Below are 14,756 nucleotides of genomic sequence, written 5' to 3'. Positions count from 1 at the left end.
ATGTCGCTAATACTTCCTCGTAAAATCGAATTTTTTTTTTCAGCACGTACGCAATCTGTACGGTTTTTTGTGCCAATATTTATTTTCTGTCTTGCAGTTTATGCCTCTGAAATCCCCGACGTTTTGAGGTATTGCCACGCGCGTCGCCGAGCGGCGCGTACGTGGCCGAATGGTTACTGTGCCTGGCCGTAGTGCAGATGCTCCAGGTTCAATGCCTCGGAGCGGACGCAGTTTTTTGTTGTTTCTTTAAGTGGCACATTCAGGTAAATTCGAGAACCCTGTTGGCTTTTTTTGAGGTCCGAATGCTCTACGCGCCGAACATTCTTCGCCGATTGTTCCAGATGCCCTCGACTTGTACGTTTGGTGCTCCGCGTGGCGAACCGGAACCAGTCTCGCCCCAGCGACTGATTTTGCTGTCACGTCGCCAATGAGGCCTGCGACGCTAAACTTTCTTCATTTCGTGTTGGGCACAAGTTCGCCCCATTAAACGTTTAGTTTTTTTTTTCAGTTTTCGGCGCCTCATTGTCATTCGTGACAGTATAACCAAGCATGATAATTATTTTGCTAGCATGAGTTTTCCCACCTTAAAGGGGTCATGAAACGATTTTCCTACTTCTTCCTCCTTAGCTTTAATCCTCAACTCAAATGCGAATTGTGAAATCACGTGGTCGTGACATTCCTTCGGCACCGGTGCGGTGACTCCTAGGTTCCACCGTGCTTTTTATGCACACCATAGAACTTGTCATTCCCCAGTGACAATAGGTTCCGTCAGGGCACTCATTGGCCACGAACGCGAATCCAATTATTCCTCGACGGATTGATTGTTGACGAGCGCATACGTCCGAGTGACGCAGTTCTCGCGTCCAATGCGTAAGCTGGGCTCTGCTGACGTCAGTTTGGCGCCGGTGACGCGCTTTTGGAACCGCGGATGTATCATAGTGAAAAGGCGGAGAGCTTTCGAAGGCAAGAAGGTACAAAATAGTCCGCTATATTTTCAAATGTTCGTACCGAAAAGCTGGCTTTTGACTTTCTAGCCTCTTTCTTTTGGACAACTAAACGATATGCGATTAGTAAAGTCCCAATTTAAAATCATTCATCCAAACCCAAAATTCGTTTCATGGCCCCTTTAAGTTGCCAAGCAAGTACCACAGGGAGGCTTTACTACTTCGCTTTTCGGTAGTCGCCTAGCTTCTTTGTACCGCTGTTCTCAAGGAAATGGCACCATTATGCTTCACTTCTGGTTGTCCTGTTTCCACCTTTCAACTTTGAGCTTAAAATGTCAAACGCTGAATTAGTCTTCCCTGCTGCTTGTTCGATTGATACGCGGCATCTTTGGCTCATCTCGGGCATTTCGGCAATGGTGTGGCGAACCGGGGAAGAGGCACGAAAAATCCAAAGAAAAGTACCTTGGCACTAACTGACACTTAGGCTTACCGTTTTTCTCGCGTTCTGCCTCTCCCGGATTAAAAAAAAAAGGGTACCACTTGTTCAGTTCGGTTCCTAATATAGCATTTTATTTTGCAGGGACACTGCCCAAGAAGACAATTTTATGTACTTTTGGGACTTTCTTCGAGAAGTATGCCGCGGGGCCGCCGAAAGGCCTCTGCGACATCATTTTCTGGGACTTCTTCTACAACTCTGAAAGGGGCACCTTTCTCAACCGCAGCTCAGCCGGGTGGCAGTGGTTTCTTGGATTTGTCCGGAGGGACAGCGGAACCACCCAATTCGGAATAGGAATTGACCACGGGTACTATTTTGGCTATACGTGGATACCAGGGACATTTGACTGGGGAGGTTCCGAGCCAACAGTGCTTTAACCTGTTGTCTCTAAAAAGAATGCAAATGAATGTTAGCCCAAATTTGAGATGATGTGTGGTCACATCGTCAATTAAATTGCATATCAAAGGACAAACAAATTTTTTTTTTTAGTTTCTAGAAATGCTGTTGTTCAAAACGTATGAAGTTCGAGATCTTTCTTTTTTTTTTTTCTTAGATCAAGGAATAAACGAGTGCAGGGAACACAAAGAAATCCCAATTGCGTTAACTTTCTCAACGTGCAGCCAGACAACACTCTCGGGTTTCTTAAACCAGTATTCGTACGATAGATTAGTGCCGAGGATTTCTCCCCGGCGCGCGCATCACGCTACCAAAGCACCAGGCTCTTGCGAAGCGGCGTGTCGACATTAGCTCCCCGGTGGAGGAAGGGAGAGGTGCTCAGGTGGTACAACTAATATGGATTTGGCGGCGAATAATTCTGTTTTTAATAATAGTCTCTCGTTAAACGCTTTGCTGTCCAGAGTAGAGAACGCTAAATTTATCTGATGTGGTGGAAAGGCTGGAAACAGTTCAATTGGACAGCAAACCCTCACATCCCTTCCTTGCGCCTTACCTTGTCGGTGTGAAAAGTGGTTAGTCGGGCACGTCTGAACCGTTTGAGACCAAAAATATCAATAATTGGGTTGTCACTGGACCTTTAAGCACAAATATAAAATATTTGCCTCGTACAAAGCTAAAGCAGGAGAGCATTTCCTAGTGACAAATAAATCCCTGAATATTAGTTTAATCTTATTTTAAAGTTTTAACCGACTCTGAGTGCAAAAAAGCGCTACACTGTATAGAGTGTCCCGAGTCACCAGGCTCGATTTAAAATGGACCGTAAAAATCGACGCCTGTACGTAGCATAATAAACTTTTCGTCAAAGGTGCAATTCACAAGTCGGTTTTTACTTGTAAAATTAGAGAGCGTAGCGCCCTTTCTGTAAAAAAAATAGGGCCAAGAAACTTGCCAAGGTTAAGGGCGGGTGGCGACGCAGACGACCAAGCCGAGATGCGGGGTGCGTTTGGCGCGCGTCTTGATAGATGACGTCGGGAGCAGCTTCGCAAGGTGCAGTGACCAGCGAAAGAAAGCCCACGACTCGCAGACGAAATCCGTTGGCAGCAAAGGCACCGTCGTTATGCAGACGCGTTGTTTTTTTTTACTAGAAATTTTGCTTTTATTGTCTGCATTTGTTTTTTAACCAAAGGTACATTATAAAAAAAATTATGTTCACTTTAATAAACCACGGCGATCGACATCCGTCTCGATTAGAGGTCCTGTATAGGCTCCCTACTGGAGCCAGTTTTGCGTGTTCATCCCCGTAGCGCCGCCTTTCCTGCATGGCATGTTGATCCTGTTCCTCACGTGAGTGAATTCGGAGAATAGCGGCGCCGCGCTCAAAAGCAGGGGAGCGTACACCGGGGCGCGTGCAACGTCTGTTTTCCTGCATGGCACTGGACCCTGCTCCTCACGTGTTTGTATCTCGGCGAATAGCGGCCCGGCGGCGCGTGGAAAACAGACGCGCAACTCTGGCTCCCATAGGGAGCTAGTCGCGATAAGGAGGTAGCGCCATCTATAAATACGAGCGACAAGCGCGCCCCGCCACTCGACTTTGTCGTCTGCGTCGCCGCCCGCCGCTTACCCTGGCAGGCTTCTTGGCCCTATTTGTTTACAGAAAGGGAGCTACGCTTTGTAATTTTACAAGAAAAAAAAAAGACCTGTGAAATACACCTTTGACAAAAATTTTAGATCGCTACGTGCAGGCGTCCATTTTTACAGTCTATTTTATATCGAGCCTGGTGACTTGAGTGACCCTGTACGCTTATGGCGAAAGCATTAACTGTTCCATGGAGCGAAGCCGGCGTTGTCTGTAACCGTGTGTAGGCATCGAAACGGCAGTTAAATTCCCATTGGCCAAAAGCACAGGTACGCAGATGCCTCGTCATGGGAGGCGTGGAGCCGGTGGGGTTCGTCGCGCCTGCGCAGTGGGGGAGCACGATATGACCGCCGGAGCGCCGTGTGCGATAGGAAAACGTGGCGCGCTGCTTGTAAAAATGTTCTTCTGTAGGAATGCGTTCGCATTCCTACACGTAAGCAGTGTAAAGTGTCTTCTTCATGTTTTTTTTAAGTTCTTGTACCGAATTTTTCAGCGAAGGTGGTAATTGACCAAAAACAAAACTTGTTCTCGGAACAACCTGTCAGCCGCGACAAGGGTCAAGAATTTCTAAAAACATAATAATTATCTAGACAATTTACTAAATGTTACTAATTAACCTTTTATTTGGTGAAAATAGACATGTGCTTTTATTAAGGAAATTACTAAGCGTCATCGAACACTGCCAAATCAACTCATTTTAGAAAGCCAAAAACAACATTTATAGCGTTCAGAAAAAAAAAAAAATCACTTTGGACGTGTTTCTAGGTTTCCATTTCTTATCGGAGCGTATCGTTGCGCCCGCGGTCTTGCTCCCTGATGGCTGAGGCGCGAAGCCACCGCCTCGCCTCACTTGCGAGATGCAGGGAAGTATGGCGAAAGTGCGTTGCACCTGTGGCGGCACGTGGAGACAAGCTCCCGAAAGCGGACGGTCCTGCGACGAAGACCGCGCAAGCGGACGGCGACCGTAGGGGTGAAACCCGGCACCGCACATTCTGGAGGGGGAAAACTCGGTGGCCGAGCGTCGGGGAACCGTCGGCTCAAGAGCCAGACGGCTTAATGCATTCCCCCTCGCCTACGTCAAGACAAATCGCCGATGGGTAGTCTTCGTCTGAGGCTCGTAAAGAAAACACGTCTTTCGGTCCGCCTTGTTATCTTTGGTCTTTAAACTTGTGTAGTCCTCGTTAAACAGTTAGCTCGTTTTACTCTACTATCTCCCTATACTAAAGTCCCTTCGCGACTACACACGTCTCGGCCACTGGGGATCAGGACCCCGTGCAGAAAGATATGCTCCGAGAGTAATCGAAACCTAAAAATGTGTCCAAATCGAGCGTTTTTCTCTTTCGGAACGACGTAACGTTTTGCCTGTGGCTTGCGATATATTTCCAAAATGATTGGATTTAGTGTTTTTTCTTAGATGCTTGCAAGATTCTCTCGGAAACGATATTTATATATAATAATTAAAAATGTAATTAGGTTATTTAGTTAACGACTTCGTTAATTAGTTTCTTTTTTCCTTTGCTTGACGTCCACTGTGGTTAGAACTCTGTCCCCGAAAAGTGTTTCCCCTTCTTTTTTTCTTAATCACTTTATTATAAGGAATCTTTTAAAGCCTTCATTGAAACACCCGATATACGTGAGGGGTTTATGTCTTTAGATAAATGGTAATGTAAGAGTTGCTTTGTTTGAGGTTTTTTTTTTTTTCTGATATATTGCAGGTATTAAGTTCTTAATTAAGTAGCGTTATATTTCCAGTGGACTTTCATCTATATATTTTTTTAATGAGAAGGATTCTCTTGAAGCGGCAATTGAATTGAGTATTGTTGAACTAGAGTTCATGCATATGTGTCATTTCTCGCAGCAATATCCTTGAAGCCTACAACGACCTAAACGTTGCCGCTGGATTGAGCACATTTAGCTACTTATGGAACACGAACATCCGGCATTACGGACTGCTCAAGTTACAAATGCACGACGCTCTCGTAACCAACAGAAGTACCTTCCAGGACTACGATACACTTTTCAAGGTAAAAGCCAGCTTGCCCCATTTGTAGGAAAACTTTGGTGAATAGATATTGTCACGAATGACCAATGATGAGGCGAAGAATAACTGAGAAACTAAACTTTCAATGCGGCGAACCTGTGCCCAAAACAAAATAGAAATAAGTTAGCATCGCAGCCCTTGATGTCGGCGAAACAGCAGGATCGAGCGCTGGAGCGAGACTGACTCCGCTCGCCACGCGGAGTCCCTTTGTACCTCGTGGGTTTCTGGAAGATTCGACGTAAAACTTTTGGCGCGTAGAACATTCGGAACCTGATCGGACGAGAAGGTTCTCGAACTTACGAGAACGCCAACCTGAAAGAATAAATAAAAGGACATCCCGCACACCGGAATCAAACCTGAACCTTCCGCGCGCGCGACAGCCAAGCACAGAAACAGCCCACGCAAACGTTCGGTCGGCAACACGAGTGGCATCACTCCCCCCTTTTTAGAAGATCATCGTCTCAATGCAACTTGTTGGAAAATGAATCAGAAGAACAATTAAAAAATAATGCCAAACTACGGAGGCCTGTAAAACAGTCCTATCGAGCGTAGTACAAAAACGAAGTTCACAGTCCTATCGATCATAGTACGGCTTGAGGAGCACAACGTGGACGACTTCCGCTCGTGGAGGGTGGCGCGATGAAGTCCGTGTTCCGTCGGACATCCCATCGTAGTTCCGATCCCCGAGTCGACGAAGCCATTTGTAGGGTTAGAAGTAGCGCTTCAGGAGTCGTCCTATCTGGGTCCAGACCCACACACGGTCTCCGTCTTGAAGCGAACGTCGATCTGACGAAGGATGTACCGGGTAGCGTCGGCACGTTGTTGATCTTGAATGCGGAGTCGGGCGAGTTGGCGAACTTCTTTAGCTCGTTGAGCAACAACCTAGGCGGCTTGGCTCCCATCGTCATCTGGTTCGTGGGGCAGCATCTCGTCGAGCATGATCGTTACTTTTCGGCCATGTTGCAGCTGAAACGAGGTTAATCCTGTGATCTCTTGCACTGCCGTGTTGTATGCAAAAGCCACATAGGGTAACATCTCGTCCCACGTCTTGTGCTCTACGTCGAGAAAAGTAGAGATCAATTCGGCGATAGTTTTGTTTAGCCTTTCTGTTAGTCCGCGGATGGTACGCAATGGTTCGACGGTGGCCGGTGCCACTGAGACGAAAGATTTCTTGCATCAGCTGAATCCTGAGCGATGATCCACGGTCTGTAATGAGGACTTCGGGGGCGCCGTGCCGGAGGACAATGGACTCGATGAAAAAATTGGCGACTTCAACAGCTGTACCTGATGTAAGGGCTTTCGTCCCGGCGTAACGTGTGAGATAATATGTTGCGACGATTATCTATTGGTTTCCTTGCGTCGATGGTTTGAATAGTCCAAGGAAATCCGTTCCGATTTGATGGAATGGGGCGGATGGCGGCGCAATAGGCTGACGAAATGCTGCCGGTCTTGTCGGTGGTCTTCCGTCGTTGACACTCGTGGCAAGGTCAGGTATAGTGGTGGACTGTTTTCGCAAGTTTGGGCCAGTAGTACTTTTCGAGTATCTTGGCAAGAGTCCTGCTGTAGCCGAAGTGTCCCGCCGTCGGGTGCACGTGGCAGGCATGAAATGTTTTCTCTTGAAGACTGGAAGGGATCACCAACACCCACGCCGTGTTGGTGTCGCTGAAGTCCACCTTGTTTAGCACACCTTATTCGGTGGAGAAGTTTTGCAGTGTTCGTACAAAAACGTGGGGAACAGCGCTTTCGTGTCCCTCTGGGTGCTCGATGAGTGCTCGCAGCTCAGGGTCGTCTCGTTGCAGTGCAGCCATGTCGTTGACATCCCGAGCGCCGAGGAAACACTCATCGTCGTCGTCCTTGGTGCAGGAAGGACCGGTCTCGACTGGGGCCCTTGACAGGCAGTCGGCGTCATTGTGTCTCCTGCCGGACTTGTACAACACAGTCATGTCGAACTCCTGCAGTCGTGCGCTCCACCGGGCGAGGCGTTCGGAGGGGTCCTTCAGATTCGCGAGCCAGCAGAGTCAGTTGTGGTCTGTGACTACGCGAATAGGTCTTACATACAAATACGGGTAGAACTTTTTTATTGCTCAGACGACAGCGAGGCAGTCCTTTTAAGTAGTTGAGTAGTTTCTCTCCACCTTAGACAGCGCCCGACTCGCATATGCGATGACTCGGTCTGCCCCGTCTTGCCTTTAGGCTAGTACCGTGCCAACTCCGCTGTTGCTGGCGTCCATGTGGATCTCTGTTTTTCCACGAACAGGTAGAAATAGCCAAGAATCGTGGGCGTCTGGAGTCTTCGTTTCAGCTCATCGAATGACCGTTGGCGTTCTTCTGTCCACTCAAACTTTACGGCGTCCTTGGTGAGGTGCGTAAGCGGTGCGGACAGCTTGGCCAAGTCCCGATCAAACCGACTGTAGTAGGCACAGAGTCCGAGAAGTTTTTCCGCAACCTTCTTGTCAGATGGCGGCGTAAATGCAGCCATGATATGTATTCTCGGGGTCATGGAAGACACTTTTGTTGTTCACGACGTGGCCAAGGAACTTTAGTTCGTTGTATGCGAAGTGACACCTTGTTCGCTTGAATGACAGGCCGGCGGTCTTGATGGCTTGAAGCACGACTTGAAGTCGTTTCAGGTGTTCGTCGAAACACTGTAAAAGCACCACGACATCGTCCAGGTAGACGAGGCAGCTCTGCCATTTCAGACCTGCCAGCACGGTGTCCACGACACGTTCTAAGGTGGCTGGTACTGTGCAAAGTCCGAATGGCATCAATTTGAACTCGTACAGTCCGTCGGGGGTGACGAAGGTAGTTTTCCTTCGGTGGCGTTCGTCGACTTCAATCTGCCAGAAGCCACTCTTCAGGTCCGTCGAGAAAAAAATATCGGGAGTGGTAAACTCGGTCTAACGTATCGTCGATGCGGGGGGCGTATAGACGTCCTTCTTAGTCACTGCGTTCATTCGACGATAGTTAACACAGAACCTCAAGGTTCCGTCCTCAGGGTTCCGTCGTTGAGCATTTCCTGGACTTGATCTTGATTCACCTTCCTTTCCTTTAAGAAGACTCAATACGGCGACTGCTGAAAAAGGACCACGTCGTTTGTAAAAATCCGATGTTTCGCCATTGGTGTTTGGCGAACTTCTGACGACGTGGCAAAACAGTCACTGTGTTCAGCGTGGAGATAAACCAGTTGCCGGCGCTTCGTAGCTGGGAGCTCGGGGTCGATAACAAGTTGCGGTGGCGACGAACTCTTCTGTTGAGATGACGTCTCCTCAGATATTGCGGTGACCACGGCTGACGCCCAAAGCTCCTTGGCGGGGCCCACGGTAGTACCCTTAGTTAGCTGCTGCGGCTCCTCTCGAAAGTTTGTTACGAGAACAGTTGTACGTTCTTCTTGGAGATCCGTTACGCCTCGTGCGACGCCAATTCTTCTTTGAAGGTGCAGTTGGACGCTGCCTTCCAGAAGAGCTTGACTTTGCATAGCTGCGTCGGTTATGACGATTCCAAAACACTCGACCGCTGCGGCCGGTTCGCATGGTCGGCAATAACTCTGATCGCGGTTCACGTTGCGTTGATCTCCACCGGCGGCAGAACAGGATTTCGCAGCGTCAACTGCTTTGTCCCGAGATCGATGACGGCGCCATACTCGCAGAGAACGTTCCTTCTGAGGATAACGTCCCTCGCACAGTCTTGCAGAACAACGAACTTCACAGGGCGCGTCTCACCGTGGATCTCGACGCGAGAAGTGCATCTCCCGACTGGTGTAATGAGGTGTCTTCCGGTAGTCCGCATTTGAGGTCCAACACACGGTACTGTCACTTTCCTCAGGCCGCGAGAGAGCCTCCCACTCAAGACTCTGTAGTCTGCTCCGGTGTCCACGAGTGCCGATGCGTCGTGGCCGTTGATAACAACGTTTAGGTTGTTGGGCACCATTGCGATGCGTGGCGACGAGAGAGTGGGTGCGCTCCAGCGTTCTTGGAGGCCCTTTACTTCGGTCGTCTTCGGCAACGCCACTTTCAGGCGTTGCCGCACTTCGTTTTCCTAACGAGAGAGGGGGAACAGGCTGTCCCGTCGAGAGCGGCGGAAGGCCGAGAGCGCACGTCGAGGCGAGGCGATGGCGAACATGAACCTCGGGGTGGAGTCGGCAGCGGGGACAGGGGTCGTCAGAGGTACTTCTCCATGACCTTTGGTCGCTCCCCGAGGCGGGGTCGCGGGTCGCTCGGCGCAAAATCTCGCAGGCCCATTTCTCGGTACGGGCACCTCCGGTAGACGTGATCGTCTTCGTCTCAGTGATAACACTGTGGTCGTCGATCGGCCATGCGCCTCAACGCCGTCTTCCTAGGCGCTAGATATTCGGTGCGGACGAGTTGCGGCCGTCCTCCCCGACGTCGGAAAGTCTGCGGCGCTGGTAGGTGATGTCGAAGTGGCGTCGAATAATGTCGGGCAGCTGACACCGCTCTCTGGGCTACTGCGGTGTAGGTTAGAAAGGGCTCGACCGGTTCTGGCATGGTGACGGGTGCTTCTGGCTGGAAGGCTCGCTGAACCTCTTCTCGGACAACCTCGGTAATGAAAATCTAAGCGGGGCGATCAGCAGCGGATAGTATGTTCCGGAGCTCTAACGACGTCCAGGACACTTTCTCGTGCCGGCGAGTCGGTTATGGTGGCTGGCTCGGACTGACAATGCACGCTCGATGTTTGTTGCCTCGGCAACAGATTGGTCGACACTAGTTGGTGAGTTGCGAACAAGGCCGCCGAAGATGCAACTCTTCACGCCTCTCATCAGGATACACAGCTTTTTCTCGTTAGTGGTCTGTGGGTCGGCGCGGCTGCTCAGGCGAAGTACGCCTTCAACGAAGCTGGTGACGGTTTCGTTGGGGCCTTGGGTCCTTACTTGCAGAAGGTCTTCCACTCGCTGTCGTCGTCGTTGGTTCGCAAACGTCCTCTTGAGTTCGGCCTTGCAGGTATTTCACGACGTAAGGGAAGCCTCATGATTCTCAAACCAAAGCCTCGCAGTTCTTTCTAAGGAAAAGTAGAGGTTTTGCAGGCACTGTTCAGCTGTCCTTCCGTTGCGCCCAGCCACGCGTTCCTAGTGATGAAGCCAATCGTCCACTTCTTCATGGGCGTCGCCATTGAAGGGTGTCGGTGTACATGAAGCGACAGGCTTGAAGGAAAACTACGAAAGGGGTACCGGAGTTTACGAGGACTGGCTGTTCATGGTCGACTTGTCTTTCTTCGATAGTTCTTGCAGTTGACCGAACTCTGGGGGCAGTCCCTGAATGCGACGGCTTGCTCGGGCTTCGGCGTTTTCGACGAAGGGTAGCCTTCCGGGACTAAGCACCTCACTTGGCCGGGATGTCTTCGGAGGGGTAGCTTTACGGGCATAAGATGCACTACCCAACACCTCCACCAAAATGTCACAAATGACAAATGATGAGGGGAAGAATAACTGCGAAAATAAACGTTTAGTGGGGCCAACTGTGTACAAAACAAAATAGGAGTAAGTTAACGTCGCAGGCGTCGATGTCGGCAATAAACAACAGGATCGAGCGCCGGAGCGAGGCTGACCCGCTTTCCATGCGGAGTCCCTTATATAGACCTTTTCTGTGTACTCTCATCCCAAGCCACCTTATAGGCGTACCCCGTATGGGCGACGAAAAAATACTAAAGCGTTTCAACCTGTAACTACTAAAAAAATAAAGGAGAGGCAAAACGATAATGTTTGGCGGTTACGCTTATATCCTAAGTGTCTTTTACTGGCGTGGCGACGGCAAAACAATGTTTTCGCCCATACTGGAAGTGACGACAATCCAAGATGGCGGCGCCCTTGGAGAAAGGGTCTATACTCTCGTGCGTTTCTGGAACATTTGGCGTAAATCTTTCGGCGCGTAGAACATTCGGACTCGGTCAGACAAGAATGCTATTGAACTTACGAGAACACCAAGTTGAAAGAATAAATAAAAGGATATCCCGCTGACTGGAATCGAACCTAGAGCTTCCGCGCGACACTCAAGCGCAGTATCCATTCGGCCAAACACGCGCTAGCTTGGCGATGCACGTAGAAATATTTGTAGTCGGATCTGAAATATACCAAAAACAATACCAATGCCGTATAAATGTGTGTTTTATGGTTTAAGGTTATCCTGACCAGGACCAGCTTCAAGTTGCTGAAGATGACGTTGCCCTTTCAGTTAGGAAGATTCGGAAATTTCAACTCTGGCTTGCTGAAATATATTCCTTAAATACATACTTACCTAAAATCATGATTGGAGAACATAAGTTATGCACATGGCCTCCGCTCGGGGAATATTCGTGGCTGGTGGCTGGTCATACGTGCTGTCAATGAACGCGCCCAAGCTCGTTGAAGCAATTTTGGCCAAAGACGCGACCTTACTATCGACCTATTCTTACCAATTAATGACAGAATTTTCATATTTATTCGTCGTTGGGTCAAACGTGACTTATAAAAGGCTATAGGTCACTGTTAAATGTGATCACTTCTTCCGTCTGCCGTCCTTATAAAGCGAAAACAAGGGCAATTCCACTGAGCCGACTGGACTCTTTTTGTATTTTAGTATAACCACCGCAATCCAAGTTGTGACAGTGGTGATGGTATAACCTTAAGTAAACACAAGCAACCAATTAGCTCAATGCTAAAGTGCTATGTTCACCCTACGCTTAGAAATGAATAAACAGACGGGTAAGTTGCACGCTTCCACGCGTCTTCTAGTCAGCAGTTAAGCGTAACACACTCTGTGCCCACTAGTGGTTGCAAAACATAAACATGAACTGTCTAATAATCATCCTCAAGCGTATAGATATGAGCAGATCCACCAAAGAACTGGACAAGCCTAATTTCCTTCTATTAAAGCCCTCGTAAGACTACCGCACTATAGACTGGTCGTGTGTCCCAACGGACCTGTGAGAAAAGAAAAGAACGAATTACGACAGTAGTAGAATCCAGAGAAAAAAAACCAGAGGAGTGGAAGGAGAGATGAGACTATCGAGAAAGGTGGGGGGAGGGGGGGGGGATGACACATAAGTATATGGAAAAAGGGAAGACCAAACGAAATACAAAATTACGGGCCAAACTTTCAGATTTGACTTCTACCATTCGAATTCATGAGGTGTGATAGGTAAGAATGAACAAACAAGATTATAGTTTTATTAATAATTACTAGGTATATTTTAAGCTAGCAGTAATTAATCAGAGGCTCACACGAGTGAAATAAATGTATTTCAAGGGGCCTCCATTGGCTTAAAGGTTACCAATGTGCTTTCACCTCTACTAATTAAAAGGCAACTTTTACTATATGTGTATGATTCATAGGTAGAATACTCACAATGCAATTATTCGTTTTTATGTTAACATTTGGTGTAGAGACTGAGAGACCTCCAAGAGGTGAACAGAGCCGGGGACGTTCATAAATGTGGATACATCATCCTCGGAGTCGGCCTTTTTGCACCCACAACAGGCAAAGCCTACGACTACCTGGAAGAACTTCTTCGGTACGTTCTTAGACTCCAGATAAAAAACGCGTACCTTGAAATGCCTCAACACAGGTGATAAATTGTTTTTTAAAACGAGTTTGAATGGACACCATGACAAAGAGAAAATAAACCAGAAAGGGAGACACCTTCTTTCCACAGTTTAAAATGCAAAATTTAGTAACACACCAATAACACAGAAAACGTCGCGGTACCCACCTCCTCTCTTATCCACTAACCTTCGCTAACTGCACTTTTCTTCCACCTTCTACACTGGCACAACTATAGCTCGGTATCACAAGGCAGATCGCAGAGCATGCCATTCTAGCTTCTCAGACCACAATTAACAAACGCGCCGTGAAGGTCACCACCTTTCAAAACCCAGCAAACTCTCGTAGTTCAAAGTTCAATCTAAACGAAGGTTTGCTAAATACGTTCCCGTGATTAAGCATTGTTAACTACTTTTTTAGCAGGGGCTTGCGATCATTTGTTTTCGCGGACTCTACGGAGGTAGAACCCTACAATGGCACAAAATTGTTTATTTCAGTTAGATTTTTGGGCACTCCCGAGTAACGGTCTTTATTTATTCTACATATGTTGTCAAGGGCTCATTTATACCAAGTTTAGTTTGTTCAATAGATCACAGGCCACAACCGAGGGGTATCTTCTATATGAAGCCTGATGTCCATTCTACACCTTTCTTTGTGTGTTTCTTCACAGAAATGTTACTTGTTGATACGAGCAGGTTTATGCGGCTCAGCTTATTGGCCTTGCAAAAGGCAGTGACAATTAATAATATAATCAATATTAAACCTGTGGTTTACTGCTTTACTACTCTGGGAAATTTTATGGAAGTAAGAAACAAGTACCCGCTTAGAAGGTTTATTACTTTCCTGAATAGTTTTTTGAAGATACCACACAGAGGAACTGCCTTAAAATATATTCCCTAATAAATCGTGCATTTCTAAGATTCTCCTTAAAATTATGGTGAGATGGAACTATTCAATGAAAACATTTTTATACTGCTGTTAGATTTCAAATTAGCCATATTTTTACATGCTTAGAGAGGAAGCTAACGAAGGGAAGAAGTGGTTTTGCCGCGGATTTGCCATACACCCAACAAAGGCCTGGATCCGTTTTGAGCTTACAATTTAGGTATTCAATGTAACCGTTCTTCGTTCTTCTATAGGTAACTTTAATTCAGAAGCTATCTCTAACTCAAACTTTTACTAGTCTGTAAAACCCACCAATGCATCGTCTGCGCATTTTTTGAAAAATACTTCGTTAAGTCACCTATTCCAGAATTGTCTCAAAGAGCTGTAACTCTTTGTAAGAGCGTTCTGCAAAATTAAAGCCAAGATTTCCTGCAAAGCGTCATTATCATTTACGACCACGAAGGGGGGGGAGGGGGGGGGGGGTGTTAGGTCTCCTTTGTTGTATTTCACAAAAGAAAAAAATTAGTGGAAAACCTATTTTCGAGACCCCGTTGATCTTTGTGGCCCAAAACATTTGCATCTTTCAAAATTTTCACAATTTTTAATTCGGATTGCTTCAAACTGCCGTCAAAAGCTCTACGGAGAGAAATAACTTCTTTATTATGGAGACGTTGGTATCTCTCCATAATAAAGAACCTATATCTCTCTCTAGCACAACCGAAAAGGCTATGTTTTATCTCTTCCAAAACTAAAGTTTCGGCGATACAGCAAATCGGTCTGACTTATGGAATTATAATAGCGCAAGCTACTTCTCGTCTTCCTAAGTCTT

The 14,756-nt window shown here is 47.5% G+C and overlaps 1 protein-coding gene across 1 annotated transcript; it reads left to right on the top strand.

Moving 5' to 3' along the window:
• On the top strand, window positions 1-14,679 carry LOC115316181. The gene is made up of 5 exons (XM_040219004.1): window positions 1-19; window positions 1,525-1,747; window positions 5,331-5,496; window positions 12,886-13,013; window positions 14,640-14,679. The coding sequence occupies exons 1-5, from the start codon at window positions 1-3 to the stop codon at window positions 14,677-14,679; spliced, it is 576 nt and encodes a 191-aa protein (XP_040074938.1).
• The last annotated feature ends 77 nt before the right edge of the window (window positions 14,680-14,756 follow it).

This window comes from Ixodes scapularis, unplaced genomic scaffold, assembly GCF_016920785.2.
Source record: "Ixodes scapularis isolate PalLabHiFi unplaced genomic scaffold, ASM1692078v2 PGA_scaffold1__304_contigs__length_218370807, whole genome shotgun sequence".
Classification (NCBI taxonomy): domain Eukaryota; kingdom Metazoa; phylum Arthropoda; class Arachnida; order Ixodida; family Ixodidae; genus Ixodes; species Ixodes scapularis.
Note: the sequence above shows the minus strand (reverse complement) of the source record. Positions and strands in the feature narration are given on the sequence as shown.